At 46.0% G+C, this 20,186-nt stretch overlaps 1 protein-coding gene across 1 annotated transcript in view; it reads right to left on the minus strand.

Annotated features, from left to right (window-relative positions):
* Nucleotides 1-904: 904 nt before the first annotated feature.
* The window catches only part of gpat2 (glycerol-3-phosphate acyltransferase 2, mitochondrial), a 57,507-nt gene continuing 38,225 nt past the window's right edge, over nucleotides 905-20,186 (minus strand). Inside the window, exons 19-24 of the mRNA XM_052040754.1 lie at nucleotides 19,356-19,484; nucleotides 18,841-18,961; nucleotides 3,283-3,342; nucleotides 2,859-2,914; nucleotides 2,336-2,424; nucleotides 905-1,440 (exon numbers count right to left, since the gene is read on the minus strand). Of these exons, the coding sequence (XP_051896714.1) occupies nucleotides 1,416-1,440; nucleotides 2,336-2,424; nucleotides 2,859-2,914; nucleotides 3,283-3,342; nucleotides 18,841-18,961; nucleotides 19,356-19,484 (480 nt within the window). The 3' untranslated portion in view covers nucleotides 905-1,415. The remainder of the gene's footprint in view (nucleotides 1,441-2,335; nucleotides 2,425-2,858; nucleotides 2,915-3,282; nucleotides 3,343-18,840; nucleotides 18,962-19,355; nucleotides 19,485-20,186) is intronic.

Below are 20,186 nucleotides of genomic sequence, written 5' to 3' on the forward strand. Positions count from 1 at the left end.
GGTTGTAAAGAGAGCTTTTGGCACATTGGCCTTCGTATATCAGGGCATTGAGTACAGGTGTTGGGATGTTGTGTTGAAGTTGTACAAGATGTTGGTGAGGCCAAATTTAGGGTATTGTGCGCAGTTCTGGTCACCTACCTACAAGGAAAAATTTCAATAAGCTTGAAAGAGTACAGAGAAAATTTACAAGGACGTTGCTGGGACTTGAGGACCTGAGTTATTGGGAAAGGTTGAATAGGTTAGGACTTTAGTCCCTGGAGTGTAGGAGAATGAGGGGAGATCTTAGAGGTACACAAAATTAAGAGGGTATAGATAGGGTGAATACATGCAGACTTTTTCCACTAAGGTTGGGTGAGACTAGAACTAGAGGACATAGGTTTAAGGTGAAAGGTGAAATGTTTAAGGGAAATCTGAGAGGAAACTTCTTCACTCAGAGGGTGGTACGAGTGTGGAACAAGCTGCCAATGGAAGTGGTAGATGTGGGTTCAATTGTAACATTTAAGAGAAGTTTGGATAGGTCCATGGATGGGAGGGGTTTGAAGGGCTAAGGTCTGGGTGCAGGTAGATGGGAGAAGGCAGAAGCTCAGGTTGGCATGGCCTGTTTCTGTGCTGTAGTGCTCTATGACTCTAAATGCAGGCACATGGGATTAGCTCACACGGGAACCTTGGTCGTCATGTACATGTTGGGCCAAAGGGCCTGCTTCCACACTGTATGACTAGGACTCCATCACTGATTGTATCTGTCCTTTAAAAAGCAGAGGATTGGTTGCATGACTTTAGTTTGTTACTCTTAGCACTCAAAGCGTAAAACCTCAACATGAATTGAAAAAGAGCACCAAGTAAAACGCTCAACTTCATTATTGTGATGAAGAACGTGCACTGAGGTTGGTCTCACCAATTATACCTCACCTTGCTTTATTCAAACACTGAACAGAAAAATCAGCTTCAACAGAAAATCAGAAATAATCAAATTCAGAACAAAGGCAGGCCCAGTTTATTTTCCAATTGCATAAAAAAAAGACTTTTTTGACATACTGAAGTGTCAAAAATTTCCTCTGAAAGCTTTTCTCTCAGCCACGATTACGGACTAGTAATCTGTTCACAACCAGCCATCCTTGATGCTGGTTGAGAAACTAAGTCTTTACACCTTCATCCATCATCAATCCTTCATCAATGTGTCCACTGAGAAAATGCAAACAGGAAGCAGTTTTCGTTCTGAGCCAGACGAAAAGGCATGGAATCGTGCAGTCTGACACAACCTGAAGGTCTCTCCTGATTCTGAAGCAACTGTGACTTCTGACAGAATCAAACTGTTTACAGGCAGTACTCTTAACAGAATTGTTGAATGTATTGCTGAAGTTTCAGTCTGTTATCAGATCGCTGAAAAATGTCACTGAGTTCCAGCAATGGCCCCGTCACTCCCGTCTCCACTTTGAAAACCTACAGAAGAAAAGAAATCATGCGGGTTAAAAAAAAACAATGTTGGAAACACCCTGCAGGTCGGGCAGCACCTGTGGAAAGAGAATCAGAGTTAATGTTTCTGGCCCGAGGCCTTCATTCTGCTTCAAGGACATGAGCTGTTCACTGCTTCTCTTTCCACAGATGCTGCACGACCAGCATTTTCTGTTTTTTATTTCAGATTTCCAGCATCTGCAGTTTTTAATTTGATTTTCAGAATCCATTTGGGTTACCGCTTCCTTCACATTTGCAATATGTAGCACTAACATATCAAAGTTCAACATGTGAAAAATATAATGAAAAATACAAAGAAATTCACTAAAAACTAAATTAAACACAGTTTAATTTAAAATGTACACTCCAATAAATGAATCTGAAACAATTTCTGTCCAACCACACGAAGCTCATAATGCATCCAAGAAAATTTAAATGTCAAAACCTCCCATCTTTCCAAGTCGCTGTCACTGATCTCAGCTTGTTTTCACCATCCTGGGCAACAGACATTTAATGCTGTGTCTGGACTCATACACAGTTGATAGTTGTGAGCTGTGTACTGCAAGAGCAACTCAAAGTTCAACAAGAGTCAATGCCAAACTCTGCAGCACAGTAAAACTCAGATAATCCTCTGTTCAGATGTTTGGAAATCCTGATGGTTATCTGGCTCGCTGGGACCTTGTTTCTCCTGCTCCCTTTAAACTCGCAGAGCCCTATTTCCTCACATTCCCTTTAAACTCACCCAGGCCCAGTTTCCCATGCTCCCAAGTCTCACCAGGGGACCCATTTCTTGCACTCCATTGAAACTCACCTAGGCCTCACTTCCCACACTCCCTTAAACCACCTCCCCAAGGACCATTTCCCACAATCTCTTTCAACTCACCAGGTCTCTGTTCCTACGCTCTCTTTACATGCACTGGGTTCCCAGTTTACCAAGTTCACTGGAAAATGTATTATACCGCTGTGTAACATCTAAAGTAAATGAAATACAAAGGGTACAAAAGAAATAACATCCAATAGTGTTGAAGATCTGCCAGCCTGGCACCATGGTCCTGAGGGTGCTGGATTATTGGGGGTAGTGACCCATGCGGATATTAAATTGTGCATGAGCCCAGGTGCCAAGCCGACTGCCTGATCAGATGCATGGAGAACTGCGTGTCACCCAAATGCATTCTCGATTAATGATGAAACACTTCCACTGTCAGCAGCAGTGATCAAGAGCAGAACACCACCCCCACCCAGCACAGTTTTCTCTAACCAACACAGATCACTGAGCCAGTTCTAGAGCCGTCAGAATCTAACTCGGCATATTTGTGGTACTGAACTATGGCTCATCTATCTGCTGAATAAACTTGATATCTAGACAGTAGTAGAAAGCTCCCTTACTACAAGAACTTAGCACTCACCCCTAACTCCTTGAAGGTCCTTACAGCACTGTTAGCAAGGTAGAGTGTGGCACTTCCTGCAAAATATTAAAAACGTAGCTCGAGCCAAATTTATCTCTGCTTTCAAAGCTTAGAACTTATTTATAACATTTCAATGATCTAACAGTTTGTATACTGTTCATAGATTTTACAACTGCCAGGAACAACAACGTTCCCAAACGCTCCTCCTGAATCCTGCAACTCAGCTCAGAGGTATTACACTGAGTGAGTAATGCTTCACATCTGTTCCTATAGCCCCACAAGCCACCCAAATTAGAGTGAGCAAGTCAATATCTTTTCATTCACGCTGTTATAAGTCTTCCCCAATACTCATCCCTTCTTGTCTCTGCTTTGGTCTTTGAAATGTCCATCAATTAAAATCATTCAGTTGTTTCAACAGACTCACCAGGGTGCTCCTCTACCTGTGCCTGTAAAAACTTAAACATCTTCAACACACACTGTGGCTCTGAAAGAAAGAGCACAGAAATTAGATCATCTTCGAACATAGGCATTATTATATAATACCAATAGAAGGACTTTAATTTTATTTCAGGGGATACAAATTGAAGAACCAAGTGCTACACAGAAGGCCATTTCAGAAACAACCAGGTTAAAAGCTACAGAAGATCTTAAAAGGTCTAACAAATGGGCTACTGGAACATAGGTTCATTCACTCCGCATGACAAGATTCAGGTCTTCACACTCAGATTTCCCAACAACACAGCACTTAACTGATTGCTGGTAGGAAGAAGAAAATACTTCCATAGTTTCCTACCCAGAGCCCATTGGTGATATTAAAAAATTTGAAGACAGAAGAACAGGAAAACACTGGAGCATACCTACAACTCTGCCAATTTTTAACACATGGAATTATCAGTTTTGGATGAATATTTTCTTTACCCAATTACCCTGATCTACAGAATAAGATTAATTAACATAAATCAACTACTTCAAGTAGGCCAGGTTGGGGTCAGTGCCATGTGACAGTATGGCAGGTGAGCTCAGTCCTGTGTGTCGTAGAGCTTGCAGCATGTGTAATTCCTGAGACACACCTTGTAGTCTGGATGATTACATCTACAGTGTGGTCAGCTAGAGAATCAGGTTTCTGAAGGTGGGCACCAACTGGAGGCACTATGGTACATCTACAAGGGTGAAAATTAGCACAGTTTAGAGGAGGTTACTCTGCAGCTTAAAGAAAGGATGCCAGAGAAAGAATGGGTGACCAGCAGGCAGAGGAAGTGGAGCTCGCAGACAGCAGGGAAACGTAAGGGTATACTTACACTGCAAATGATTTCTTCATTTTGGAAAATGGTGGGGTGAATGTGTCTCTGAGGAGTCCAGCCAGAGGAAAAATCACAGCACCACAGGTGGCTCAGCTGCACAGGGAAGGAGCAAGTCCAAGGGCAATAATGGTAGGAAACTCAATGGTGAGGGGTATAGACATGCACCTCTGCTGCAACATATGTGAACCAAGATGGTGTGTTGTCTCCTTGGTGCCAGGGTCAAGGATGTCATGTAGTAATTGCAGGGCATTCCATAAGGAGAAGGTAAACAGCCGGAGGTTGTAGTCCACTTTGGTACTAACAACCTAGGTTAAAAGGATGAGGTCCTGCAACATGAATTTAGGAAGCGTGGTTGAAGGACCTCTAAGGTTGTAATCTCTGGATTACTACCTGTGCCAGATGCTAGTTAGTATAGTTCAGATGGCTGAAGGGATGGTGTAGGAGGAAGGGCTTCGATATCTGGATCACCAAGACTATTCCTGGGGAAGTACCAGCTGGAGGGGTTGCACACCAATCAGAAGGGGCCCAGCATCCTTGCAGGGAGATTTACAGGTGCTGCTGGGAAGGGTTCCAGCTAACTTGAAACGGGAATGGGACAAAGAGTAGAAGAACACTTGAATCATTTGAGCAGAGAGGGCTATAGACCAAGTGCTTGGCAATGGAGTTAATACAATCTTGAGCCAAATAGCCTGTTTCCACACTGTACAATTCTATTACACAGCACAGAAACAGGTCCTTCAGCCCATCATGTCAATGACAACCATCTCATCTATACTGATCCAAATTTCCTGCATTAATTGCATATCACTCTATGCTTTGCTCTTAAATGCTGCTACTGTTCCTGCCTCCATCACCTCCTCTGGCAACTCATTCCAGATACCAACTACTCACTGGAAAAATTTACCCCTCAGATCTCCTTTAAACCTCCTCTAGTTTAAAGCCCCCACTATGGAGAACAGACATTGCCTATCTACCCTACCTATGCCCCTCATGATTTTACATACCTCTATCATGTCACCTCTCCATCACCTTTGCTCCAGGAAGAACAGACCAGTCTATCCAAACTCTCCTTATAACTCAAGCCCTCTAATCCTTGGGAATCTTTTCTGCACCCTCTCCAGCTTACTCACGTCCTTCCTATAGTGTGGTGGCCAGAACTGCACACAGTCCTCCAAGTTCAGCCTTACCAACAATTTTTACAACTGTAACATGATGTCCCAACTCTTATACTCAATAATGCAGCCGATGGAGGCAAGCATGCCGCGCACCTTCTGCACCACTCTGTCTACCCGTGTACCCATTTGCTATGTAATTGTACCCCAAAGTCTCTTTCAACAACACTACCCAGGGCCCTGCCATTCACTGTGTCCTGACCTGCTTTAACTTCCACTTGCAGAGTTAACTTTCATCAGCCATTCCTTGCCCACTTTCCCAGTTGATCCAGATCCTGGTGTAACATGAGACAACCTTCTTCACTGATTCTATGCTAGTCAGAGATGCAGTTAACTATCAAATAACTGCAAACCTTTTTATTTGCCTTATCAACTCATTTCATTATTTATTTCACTACTAATCAAATCTACCCCTCACTTCCAGATAATTACAGCCCTAATTTACCCACTTTGGTAATTTTACTAATTCATAGAATATAGAACACTACAGAACAGTACAGGCCCTTTGGCCCAATGTTGTGCCGGCATTTTATGCTGCTCTAAGATCTAACCCTTCCCTACCATATAGCCCTCATTTCGCTATCATTCATGTGTCTATCTAAGAGTCTCTTAAATGTCCCTAATGTATCTGCCCCCACAACCTTTGCCGGCAGTGTATTCCATGCACCCACTGAGGAGGTGTAGGATTAATAAACTATAAATGTATTTATTCATATCTTAAGACGGATGAGAATTATGGCTGCTCAAAATACTGATTTAAAGTGTCCTTCAGGCCAGAACAGCCACACCACTGCTTTCCTGGGCTGGGTGCTGTGTGGTAATTGCTGTGTCTGGAACTTAATTGGATTCCCATTATGTTTGACTAGGGAGATGACAGTCAACCTTAACGGGAAATGGGAAGGCTGTCTCAAACAATGAAGGTGATACCTGCCTTTGTCTCACCCGACTGCAAAACAATGAGCTGAACCTGGGGTGTGAGGCTGCTCTTTGTCCATCTGCAGTAGCCCTTTGTCCGTTTTCTGCTCAACCCAGAACTGTGGAGCCTGGCTAACTAAAGTGTGCGTGGCAATGTTTGTATAACTAACTGCTTACTCCTTTGTACTTCGGAGAACTCCGCAGCAGGCTCCACGATAGAGTAAGGAGATTTCTCCCCAGCAATATATTGCTAAATAAACACATTTGAAGTAAACTGTGGCACTGTGTGATCTTCCAACAGACAGAAGGGGAACTTCAAAATCGGGCTAACAATTTGGCGAGCCAGCCAGGAGTCCAAGACGAGGTTTCGGAAGTGGAGTGAGCGATCGACAGGGACAACGACTACCCGAGACGGAAGGGCCGACAAGGTAAACTTCATCTTGATCCCTCTCGGGCAGCCAGACTCCTGACCGATCCCTTCGCTTATCGAAAACCCTCTGACGGACTCCTCGCGAACCTGTCTGAGTGCCACAGGTAAGAGAACTGGGGTTAAAATCAAGGTTATTCGAGGTTCATTTGCGGTTTGCATTGGGCAAGTTTTATATATTTGGGCTTGGATGCCCCTGTTAATGTCAAGGTTCATGTGGTTTGCCTTGGGCAAGTTTTATATGTTTGGGCTTGGACGCCCCTGTTAATGTCAAGGTCCATTTGTGGTTTGCCTTGGGCAAGTTTTAAATGCTTGGGCTTGGACGCCCCTGTTAATGTCAAGGTCCATTTGTGGTTTGCCTTGGGCAAGTTTTAAATGATTGGGCTTGGACACCCGTTAATGCCAAGGTTCATTTGTGGTTTGCCTTGGGCAAGTTTTATATGTTTGGGCTTGGACGCCCCTGTTAATGTCAAGGTCCATTTGTGGTTTGCCTTGGGCAAGTTTTATATGTTTGGGCTTGGACACCCCTGTTAATGTCAAGGTCCATTTGTGGTTTGCCTTGGGCAAGTTTTAAATGATTGGGCTTGGACATCCCTGTTAATGCCAAGGTTCATTTGTGGTTTGCCTTGGGCAAGTTTTATACGATTGGGCTTGGACGCCCCTGTTAACGTCAAGGGTCAATTTAAGGTTTGGGTTCGAGTCCCCAGTCAGGGTTAGTTTAAGTTCACGAATTTTAAAGTTTAGAGCTCTAAGTATTGAGATCAGTTCTCTGGTACTACCACCCTGCCTTAGACCAGTTCTTAAGAGGGGAAATCCCCCACGGAAAGGTCAGGAACCTGAAGGGGCTGAAGGAAAGAGACCGGTCATAAGATAATCGCAGCAATCTGTACCGTACGGTTAAAGAGAAAAGGAGAGCGAGAGAGAGAGCGAGAGAGGGCAAGAGAGGAAAAAAAAGGGACAAACCCTCGATAAGTCTGGGTCCAATACCCCACTATCTAAACTATGTAAAGACGATCCGAAAAATGAGTATCTTCCGCAAATTATCGGCATGCCTCAATAAAAAATTGGGAAATGAAATATGGCCATTTGGGGGGAACCTGGGATTTGGATAAGTGCCAAAAGGCAGAAAAGGCGATTTGGGAAAGCAATACTGGGGAAAAATGGCAAATATTAATGTCTACTTGGAGAAAAACGGCCGAAGACCTAACAAATAGGTCTCAACAGAATAGTTGGGAACATAATGCATGTAGGAGAGGGATTAGTGTATGTGATGAGAAAGGCAATCCCAAGAGTTGGGAAGTTCTGAGGTCTCAGTGCGGAGACCACGATGAGGAGAGAAGCAGAAGGGAAAGGGAAGGGATAGATCAGAAGAATGAGGAAAAACGTAGAAATAGTAATAAAAAGAATAATAGCAAGGAGAAAGTGGAGGTACCTCCTGACATGTTTGGTGTGCCCCTGTTGTTCCAAAATAACGATACGGACGAGAGTGAGGAGGATCGGAGGGTTCGACCCACAGCCCCTATCTACCCCCCAATTTCACTGCCGCCCCCATATAATGTGGCTAGTCCGCAAACCATTACTGCCAGCCAAGTCCCGTCATAAGAACAGTCCCTTGACCTTGTCACATCCCGAACCAGAAATCAGCTCAGACAGAGAGGGCGCCTCCGAACGGTTCGAAAGCCACAGACATACAACGGAACCTTTTGGTAGGGGACAGACTGACAATGATTACGACTCCGATTCTACCACTAATAATGACGACCCTAGAGGTCCCGACCCATCACCTATACCGAATAAGGGAAAGGGAATTAAGGCTAAAAGACAGCTCCCCAATAGGAGTGTCCCCAATCCCGATCCAGCCCGAGCGCCCGCTAATCCCACGATCCAAATTTACACCCCTTGGAAACCTCAGGAGATGTGCCTAATCATGAGTCAGGTGCCCAACCGTAAAACCAACCCGGAGGATTTTTATAGATTATGTCATTAGGACAATTCAGATGAACCAGGCGCCTGGTACAAGACCTGCGTAAGGTCAATGATATAGTGGAGCCACTGCATCCCGTGGTCCCGAACCCCGCTACCATCCTCAATAACATCCCAGCCAACTCCTGTATTTTTACACTCATAGATCTCCAGCACGCATTTTTTGCAATTCCCTTATCCCCCGAATCGCAGTACCTGTTTGCTTTCACCTTCCAAGGTCAGCAACACACCTGGACGCGTCTCCTGCAAGGTTTTACACACTCCCTGACTATTTTCTCCCAAGTTTTGCTTAAACGACTCCAAGAGTTACAACTTTCTGACGAATCCACTGTTGTCCAGTATGTCGATGACCTTTTATTAGCAAGTCCCTCGGAGCCCGCCAACATCGCGGACACCAACAGGTTACTTAACACACTCCACTCCTGGGGATACGTGATACCTCCACAGAAAGTAAAATGAACCCAGCACCAGGTAAAATTTCTGGGCACCCTTTTAAGCACCACTGAGCGGCAGCTCACCCATGAACGTATTGCTCCCATCATTGCTACCCCACCGCCCGCTACCCCGAAGGGTATGCGCGCCTTCTTAGGTTTAGTAAATTTCTGCAGGCAGTGGCTACCTAATGTGGCCCTCCTTACTAAGCACCACACACCCCTGGCTTCAAGCCAGTCCGTGGGACCTTTTGAACTTACGGAGGAACAAAAGGAGGCCTTTGATAAGCTCAAACAGGACCTTGCCAGCGCCCCAGCCCTGGGACAATCCCTATATGATCGCCCATTCCAGCTTCTTGTGAATGTTCTGGAGGACTGCGCCACAGCCGTCCTTACTCAAGCCCATGGGGACAGAAAAAGACCAGTGGCATATTACTCTACTCGGCTGGACTTGGTTGCTCGGGGACTTCCACCGTGCTCTCAGATGCTTCCAGCAATCTACTCCCTCGTAACAGCAGCCTCCAATATAACCCTGCAACTGTCCGTGGTTGTTTCTTCTTCCCATACCGTAACGGCACTCCTGACCTCCCATCAGACCCAACACCTTAACCAGGCCCGCTTAAACCAATACGAGATAGCGCTCCTGAATAACCCCCTCCTCTCCTTTGCATACTGTACCACCATTAACCCTGCCACCTTCCTAGAGACCCCACCTGAGGATCTTGAAGACCCATCACATGACTGTTTACCACGTAACCATTTTTTGACTACACCCCATCTGGACCTTTCAGATAAAGCCTTCCAGCCAGCAGACTTAAACCTGTATGTCGATGGCAGTTCCTCCGTTTCGGAACAGGGAATGCACCTTTGCGGTTACGCTACAGTAGATGACTCAGTCTCTGTCCAAAAGGCAGAACTTTTCGCCCTTACCAGAGCCTGTGTTTTAGCCAAGGACAAAGAGGCTAATATCTTTACTGATTCCCACTATGCTTTTGGAGTCGCCCATGATTTTGGTCAACCATGGGCGCACAGAGGATTTCTGACGTCTACAGGCAGCCCCATACAGAATGCGGCTTACATGAAGAACCTCCTCCAAGCCATCCTCCTCCTTAATAAATTGGCCATCATCAAATGCTCAGCCCACCAGTCAGACGCCTCCCTAATAACACAGGGCAATAACAGAGCAGATGCAGCGGCAAAATTGGCAGCACACCGGGGGACTAATATCATTTCGACTGCGGAAAAACAGGCGGTTGTTTATAAACTGACAATAGCAACGCAGGGCACCCCAGACATGGTTACTGTGCAGCACTTACAGGGGGACGCCCCTGACTTAGAAAAGCAAGTATGGAAGGTGCACGGGTGTACACACTCTGCGCCACATGGCCTCTGGACCACTCCAGTCGGTCAAGTACGTATACCTGATTCTTTGTTACCAATGCTTATTGACTGCCTGCATTCCGACACCCACCTTGGCAAGGGGGGAATGAGTAATATTTTACTACGTACCTGGTGGCACCCCAGATTGCAGGAAGCAGCACAAGGCAAAATACGATCATGTTTAATATGCCAACAAACCAATGCTGGGAAAGGGGTGAGGTGCACCGCAGGCAGAACCCCCTTGCCAGGAGGACCTTTTGAATGTATACAACTTGATTTTATTGAATTACCACTAGTACATTGCTATAACCAATGTCTTATTATTCGATGTATTTAGTAGATGTATTGAAGCTTTTCCAACCACTAACAATAAGGCCTCAACAGTGGTGAAATTATTGCTTACAGAGATCATACCAAGGTTTGGGGTACCTCGACAGATTAGTTCAGACAATGGTCCTCACTTCGTAGGGAAAATAAATAAGGAGTTGTGTGAAGCACTGCATATCAAACAGCAGTTCCATTGCACCTACCACCCTTAGGCAGTGGGTATAGTAGAACAAGCCAACGGCACCCTGAAGAATATATTAACTAAATTAGTGTCAGAAGACAGGTCTAAATTGGCTGAAGGTTCTCCCATTAGCTTTATACCACATGAAAATTACTTCCCACTCGGCCGCCGAGGTGTCGGCTGCCGAAATCGTCTATGGACACCTGGGAAGAACCCCCATGGGATAGAACATAGAATTACAGCACAATTCAGGACTTTTGGCCCACAAAGCTGTGCCGAACATGTCCCTACCATAGAAATTACTAGGCTTACCCATAGCCCTCTATTTTACTCAGCTCCATGTACCTATCTAACAGTCTCTTGAAAGACCCTATCGTATCCGCCTCCACCACCATCTCCGGCAGCCCATTCCACGCACTCACCACTCTGAGTAAAAAACTTACCCCTGACATCCCCTCTATATCTACTCCCCAGCACCTTAAACCTATGTCCTCTTGAGGCCACCAATTCAGCCCTGGGGAAAAGCCTCTGACTATCTACCCTATCAATACCTCTCATCATCTTATACACCTCTATCAGGTTCCCCCTTATCCTCCGTCTCTCCAAGGAGAAAAGGCCGAGTTCCCTCAACCTGCTTTCATAAGGCATGCTCCGCATTCCAGGCAGCATCCTTGTAAATCTCCTCTGCACCCTCTCTATGGCTTCCACATCTTTCCTGTAGTGAGGCGACCAGAACTGAGCACAGTACTCCAAGTGGGGTCTGCCCAGGGACCTATATTGCTGCAACAATACCTCCCGGCTCCTAAATTCAACTCCACGATTGATGAAGGACAATACACCATATGCCGCCTTAACCACAGAGTCAACCTGCGCCACCACTTTGAGCGTCCTATGGACTCGGACCCCAAGATCCCTCTGATCCTCCACACTGCCAAGAGTCCTACCATTAAGACTATATTCCGCCAACATATTTGACCTACCAAAATGAACCACTTCACACTTATCTGGGTTGAACTCCATCTGCCACTTTTCAGCCCAAGTCTGCATCCTACCTATATCCCTCTGTAACCTCTGACAGCTCTCCAAACTATCCACAAGACCCCCAACCTTCGTGTCATCCGCACACTTACTAACCCACCCCTCCACTTCCTCATCCAGGTCGTTTATAAAAATCACAAATAGTAAGGGTCCCAAGTACAGATCCCTGAGGTACACCACTGGTCACCGAACTCCACTCAGAATATGACCCCTCAACAACCACTTTTTGCCTTCTACGGGCCAGCCAGTTCTGGATCCACACTGCAATGTCCCATTGGATCCCATGTCTCCTCACCTTCTCCATAAGCCTCGCATGGACTACCTTATCAAACACCTTGCTGAGGTCCATATACACTACATCTACTGCTCTCCTTTCATCGATGTGCTTAGTCACATCCTCAAAAAATTCAATCAGGCTCATAAGGCAGGACCTGCCCTTGACGAAGCCATGCTCACTATTCCTAATCATATTATACCTCTCCAAATGTTCATAAATCCTGCCTCTCAGGATCTTCTCCATCAGCTTACCAACCACTGAGGTAAGACTCACCGGTCTATAACTTCCTGGGCTATCCCTACTTCCCTTCTTGAATAAGGGAACAACATCCGCAACCCTCCAATCTTCCGGAATCTCTCCCATCTCCATGTACGACACAAAGATCATCGTCAGAGGTTCCGCAATCTCCTCCCTCACCTCCCACAGCAACCTGGGGTACATCTCATCCGGTCCTGGCGACTTATCTAACTTGATGCTTTCCAAAAGTTTCAGTACCACCTCTTTTCTAATATCTACATGCTCAAGCTTTTCAGGCCACTGCAAGTCCCCACTACAATCCCCCAGATCTTTATCCGTGGTGAATACTGACGTATTCATTAAGTACCTCCGCTATTTCTTCCGGATCCATACCCACTTTCCCACTGCTGCACTTGATAGGCCCTATCCTTCCGCATCTCATCCTCTTACTCTTCACCTACTTGTAGAACGCCTTGGGGTTTTCCTTAATCCTGCCTGCCAAGGCCTTCTCATGTCCCCTTCTGGCTCTCCTAATCTCTTTCTTAAGTTCCTTCCTTTTAGCCTTGTACTCCTCCAGATCTCTAACATTACCTAGCTCTCCGTACCTTTTGTATGCTTTTCTTTTCCTTTTGACTAGATTTATTATAGCCTTCGTACACCACGGTTCCTGTATCCTATCACGACTCCCGTCTCATCGGAACATGTCTGTTCAGAGCTCCACACAAATATCCCCTGAATATTTGCCACATATCTTCTGTACTTTTCCCAGAGAACATCTGTTCCCAATTTAATCTTCCAATTTCCTGCCTGAGAGCCTCATAATTCCCTTTACTCCAAGTAAACATCTTTCTAGCCTGTCTGTTCCTATCCCTCTCTAGTGCTAACGTAAAGGAGATAGAATTAAGATCACTATCACCAAAATGTTCACCCACTGAGAGATCTGACACCTGACCAGGTTCATTACCCAATGTCAAATCAAGCACAGCCTCTCCTCTTGTGGGTCTATCTACTTACTGTGTCAAGAACCCTTCCTGAACACACCTAACGAACTCCACCCCATCTAAATCCCTCACTGTCTGGAGATGCCAATCGATGTTTGGGAAATTAAAATCTCCCATCACGACAACTCTGTTATTCTCACACCTTTCCAGGATCTGCTTCCTTATCTGCTCCTCAATAACCCTGTCACTATTGGGCGGCCCATAAAAAACAACCAGCACTGTTATCGACCCCTTCCTGTCCCTAACCTCCACCCACAGAGACTCCGTAGACAATCCCTCCACAATGTCCACCTTTTCCGCAGCCATGACACTATCTCTGATCAACAGTGCCACTCCCCCACCGCTCTTGCCTCCCTCCCTGTCCTTCCTGAAACATCTAAAACCCGGCACTTGAATCAACCATTCCAGCCCCAGAGCCATCCAAGTCTCCGGAATGGCCACCACATCATAGCTCCAAGCATCGATCCAAGCTCTAAGCTCATCCGCCTTGTTCACAACACTCCTTGCGTTAAAATAGACACATCTCAAGCCTGTCTAAACACGTCCCTTCTCTATCACCTGCCCACGGCACCGTCCTAGCCTCCTCCACTCGAGAGCCAAACACCTCCTCCCCAGTCTCTCCAATACAGATCCCACCTCCCAACAATTCTAGTTTAAACTCTCCCCAGTGGCCTTAGCAAACCTCCCAGCCAGTATGTTGGTCCCCCTGGGATTCAAGTGCAACCCATCCTCTTTGAACAGGTCATACCTGCCCCAAAAGAGGCCCCAATGATCCAGAAAACTGAATCCCTGCTCCTTACTCCAATCCCTCAGCCACGCATTTAACCTCCTCCTCATTCTGTTCCTATACCCACTGTCGCTTAGCACAGGCAGTAATCCGGAAATTACTACCTTTGAGGTCCTGCTTCTCAACTTCCTTCCTAATTCTCTATAGTCTCTTTTCAGGACCTCATTCCTTTCCCTACCTATGTCGTTGGTACCAATATGTACCACGACCTCTGGCTGTTCTCCCTCCCACTTCAGGATATCTTGGACGCGATCCGAAACATCCTGGACCCTGGCACCTGGGAGGCAAACTACCTTCCGAGTTTCTTTCCTGCGTCCACAGAATCGCTTGTCTGCCCACCTAACTATAGAGTCCCCTATCACTAGTGCCCTCCTCACTCCTTCCCTACCCATCTGAGCCACAGGGCCGGGCTCTGTGCCAGAGACACTGCCACTGTTGCTTCCCCCAGGTAGGCTGTCTCCCCCAACAGTACCCAAGCAGGAGTACTTATTGTCAAGGGGTACAGCCACAGGGGTACTCTCTAGTACCTATCTCTTCCCCTTCCCCCACCTGATTCCGATGGTCCCGGAATCAGGACCCAATTGCCTGATTCCGATGGTCCCGGCGTGACCACCTGCCTATAACTCCTCTCTATCACCTCCTCACTCTCCCTGACCAGATGAAGGTCATCGAGCTGCATCTCCAGTTCCCTAACACGGTCCCTCAGGAGCTGCAGTTCGACACACCGGGTGCAGATGTAGCCCTCCCGGAGGCAGGGAGACTCCGGGAACTCCCATATCTGACACTGAGTACAGGAAACTGCACTCATACTCCTTCCCTAACTAAAGTCACCTACCTGTCAGCTGGGATGCTGACACCCAGCTCCCCACCCAGGTTGACCTTAATATTATGGGGAATGAACTACAAAGATATTTCAGGCAACTTACGACCTCTCTGAAGTTCCTTCATTCACAGGTAAAGAGCACCTTTACGCAGCAGGAGGGAAAGGATGCGGAGATGCCTAACCTGGAAATTGGAGAGTCTGTGCTGATACGGGACTGGGAACGACCTAAGCTGGGACCTCGGTGGGAAGGCCCCTTCCAGATACTACTCCAGACCCTGACAGCGGTGAAAGTACAGGGCCAGGAACGCTGGATTCATCTAAGTGACTGTAAATGATGGCCACCAGAGGGAAAATGACACTTCTTAAATTTGGACTCTTCATCATTACCGGTACTTGTGTGTGGGTATTAGAGGACAATTTATTTTACAAAGCCCATATACAACTGCATGGCAATCGCACCACTTGCTACCCCTTGGCAGAATCAGTAAAAGGTCTTTTTGTAGCCACACCAAGCTGGAGCCCCAAGGCTCTCTTAAGTTATGAATACTCGAAAACGAAGTGCATTGGGCAGAGGGGATCTTACGGGAGGGTGCTGCCAGGTAAATGTTTGCAAGGAACCACAGCAGACCTAAGCAGCACAACTAGCCACCAGTCCTTCCCCCATTGCTTCAACAGTAAGGGATGGGGTTGTGGGCTAGCGATAGTACAGCACCCGCTATCATGTGCCACCACCACTTGTAGAGAGAGAAAGTGTGCATTAAGGGGAGGATGGTTTAGGTGTGAGTGTGCCAACACTAGGTGTGTTGAACTACTTGCAGGGGACCGATGGGTTTGTGGGGAAGGGAACGGTACCCAGGTGAAAGTGTCAAATGTCTCTTTGGAATGGCTAACCAGGGAAAGTCATCTGAGAATTCATTGGGGGAGAGTTGCTGGAATCACTTGGTATTCTCAGATGCCTAGTCCACAGTAAACGGGCAATATAACCTGTTACCGGGCCAAGGAAGGGTATGTGCTCATTTTCAATGGTACCTATACCACCGCCACCCCCACTCTGCCAGCCTGGTTCGCAATAGGAGTGATTGGGCCAGTCACGGTCCCCTGCCCCCAGAAGGCTCGTATCCGACGAACACTTGCAGCACAGTCAGTAAGTAAGGAATTCTGCAAAGAATGGATGGATCCTATGGTAGTGGGATCATCGTCAGGCTATGCGTTTCTGAGTGCTCTCTCTCAAGGGGGTTTGGCAGAGACCATGGCTGCAAACAATCGGAACTACTTCGTCTGCAGACTGACCGTCCTGGGAAACAGCATTATCAAGGGCCTGGACGCAGTGAACCAGGAAATGGCGGAACTTTGACTTTATGCCCAACAGACCCAGTATGCTGTGGACTACCTGTTGGGTCAGAAAGGGGGAGTATGTGCCATGATAGGGGATTAATGTGTCACCAATGTTAGGGATGAGACCTACAATATTTCCCATGCCATTCTGGATATTCAGAAACAAGTAGATAACTTTGGGCAGGGACTTGCAGGAGGGAAGGGTTGGTTGGGGTGGCTGATGGGAGGGTCAGTGGCATCATACCTGCTGCATGGAGCAGTAGGGCTTATAGTTATTATAATAATATGCTGTGTGGTGCTGAGCTGCCTGAATACTCGTTGCAAGGTCCTTATTAATAAAATCTCAACCCCGTTCTAAGCACTCCTCTAGGTTATCATGATATGATAAAAGGGGGGAATGAGGAGGTGTAGGATTAATAAACTATAAATGTATTTATTCATATCTTAAGACGGATGAGAATTACGGCTGCTCAAAATACTGATTTAAAGTGTCCTTCAGGCCAGAACAGCCACACCACTGCTTTCCTGGACTGGGTGCTGTGTGGTAATTGCTGTGTCTGGAACTTAATTGGATTCCCATTATGTTTGACTAGGGAGATGACAGTCAACCTTAACGGGAAATGGGAAGGCTGTCTCAAACAATGAAGGTGATACCTGCCTTTGTCTCACCCGACTGCAAAACGATGAGCTGAACCTGGGGTGTGAGGCTGCTCTTTGTCCATCTGCAGTAGCCCTTTGTCCGTTTTCTGCTCAACCCAGAACTGTGGAGCCTGGCTAACTAAAGTGGGCGTGACAATGTTTGTATAAGTAACTGCTTACTCCTTTGTACTTCAGAGAACTCCGCAGCAGGCTCCACGATAGAGTAAGGAGATTTCTCCCCAGCAATATATTGCTAAATAAACACATTTGAAGTAAACTGTGGCACTGTGTGATCTTCCAACAGACAGAAGGGGAACTTCAAAATCGGGTTAACACCACCACTCTCTGTGTAAAGATATCTTTAGTCGTCACATGTACATCAAAACACAGTGAAATACATCTTTTTGCGTAGCGTTCTGGGGGCAGCCCACAAGTGTCACCATGTTTTCGGCACCAACATAGCGTACCCACAACTTCCTAACCCGTACGTCTTTGGAATGTGGGAGGAAACCGAAGCACCCTGAGGAAACCCACGCAGACACGGGGAGAACGTACAAACTCCTTACAGACAGAGGCCGGATTTGAACCTGGGTTGCTGGCACTGTAAAGCGTTACACTAATCGCAGCACTACCATGCCTGACCCCTGACATCTCCCTTATATCTTCCTCCAATCACCTTAAAATTATGTCTCCTCATGTTAGCCATTGTCATACTGGGAAAAAGTCTCTGATTGCCCACTCGATCTACGCCTCTTATCATCTTGTACACCTCTATCAAGTCACCTCTCATCCTCCTCCTCTCCAAAGACAAAAGCCTCAGCTCGCTCAATTTATCCTCTCCAATCCAGGCAACATCCTGATAAATCTCCTCTGCACCCTCTCTAAAGCTTCCACATCCTTCCTATAATGAGGCAACCAGATCTGAACACAATATCCCAAATGTGGTCTAACCAGAGTTCTATAGAGCTGCAACATCACCACGCAGCTCTTGAGCTCAATACCCTGACTAATGAAGGCCAACACACCATATGCCGTCTTGATAACCCTATCGACCTGCGCGGCAACCTTGAGGAATCTATGGACGTGGAACCCAAGATTCCTCTATTCCTCCACACTGCTAAGAGTCCTGCCATTAACCTTGTATTCTGCCTTCAAATTCGATTTCCCGAAGTGCACCACTTCACACTTATCTGGGTTGAACTCCATCTGCCACTTCTCAGCCCAGCTCTGCATTCTATCAATATCCTGTTGTAATCTACAGAAACCTTCTACACTATCCACAACACCGTCAACCTTTGTATCGTCAGCAAACTTACTAACCCACCCTTCCACATCCTCATCCAAGTCATTTATAAAAAAATCGCAAAGAGCAGGGGTCCCAGAACAGATCCCTGCGGAACACCACTGGTCACCGACCTCCAGGCAGAACATGCTCCAATTCACTTCACTAATTTTTCAGAACAGTGTTTTCCTGGTGAATTGTTGTTGAATTTTCTCCATTCTGCACATAAGTATGGCAATATAATATTTTCCACCTCCTGGGATGACAGAGAAATGCAATGGGAATCTCATTTATACACTTTTAATAGAGGAATTAATTATTATATTTGAAGTACACATCGTGGTACATAAAGAAAAAAAGGCAACATCACAAATAAAAACTAAAGTCCTAACCACTGTAACCTGCACATCATCTGACCACCATAGTTTAGCATCACACTAACGTACCTTCCATTGGGAAGTCGAATTTGTGGAGCAGACCTGCTACCATCTCATAGGCCTTCAACACAGGCTGCAGCAAACTACAGAGGAGGATGAAAAACGTGTGGCTCTCAGCGGTTTGTCCAAGCTGGAAATGAGATGATAAGAACATGTCTGAACTGTGGGAAACACGAGTGTAGCTGAAGACTACTCTTGTTATTTCTATAAGGATTTATTAATGCCCATGAGATCAAAAGATACACTGATGAAATGTACATAACTTTTTCCAAATCAACTTCCACTCAGTGTGCCCATTAAGGGAAGTGCTCCAGTAATTCTATGAATCAAACTCTTGAGGTCATTCTGTAATTTGGACTCAGTGAAGCTGCCCACAACTGATTATCTTCGCTTTCTCTAGCATTGTCCCAATATTCTGAATTATCCTGATCAGAAACCCTCAGTGGATTCTTCGCCATACTCTGAGACCAAAACCCTCCAGAAATATTATTATTGAAGCTGTATTTCTAAATGAGACAACATACCTTGAAATAACACTTTAAGGTACCTTCACAATCACTGTCAGAGTCATCAAAATCATCCAACACCTTCCATGTCAGTTCCTTAGCAAACCGCTTCCGCCAAGTGTCACAAGTTGTTTGGCTGTTCTCATTCTACCAACAGGAGACAAAACAGGAACTTCATTCTGCTTCTATGTGTGGTGATTACAGCTGACTGATGGTGAAACTGCATCAGCCAAAGATGCTGAGCAGTATCTAAGTGCCCATCAGCCACCTGTTTAAATTGTAACTCGAAAGTCAGTCAGTTCACCGTCACTGAAGGTTGCTGGGGTCAGTGTACAATTCTCACCACCTCCGAGTTAGGTTCAGCTACTCAGCACACAGGAGTTTAAAATCAGGCCTTCAATCTGTATGGATCATTCCACACTGGGAAGTAGACTTGCTAACCAAGCCATCAGCTCAGCCAGAAAATAAAATACACAATAGAAATTGGTGCTGAGGCCAATTAGATCCCACAATATTATGTTCCACATTAAACTCCTCCCAAGCTATATACTTCCTCATGCATTTATCTAATTTTCCCTTCATTCAATCTATGCTGTTTGTCTCAGCCATTCTGGAGTATAATATTTCCAACCCGTTTGAGCAACTTTCCTGGTGCCCTCGTACTTATGGCTCCCAGTTTTAGATTATTGGTTTCGTTACCCCTAAGAGGCAACTTTCCCAACTGCACAATGCACTACCGAAATTTATCATCTAAATCACCTATATGTACATACAAAATCATGTAAACCAATTATATGCATTGTTTGGGCCCCCAAGTCCAGGATAAGGAGATAAAGAGCCTCTCACTGG

The sequence above is a fragment of the Pristis pectinata genome, chromosome 29, assembly GCF_009764475.1.
Source record: "Pristis pectinata isolate sPriPec2 chromosome 29, sPriPec2.1.pri, whole genome shotgun sequence".
NCBI classification, from domain to species: domain Eukaryota; kingdom Metazoa; phylum Chordata; class Chondrichthyes; order Rhinopristiformes; family Pristidae; genus Pristis; species Pristis pectinata.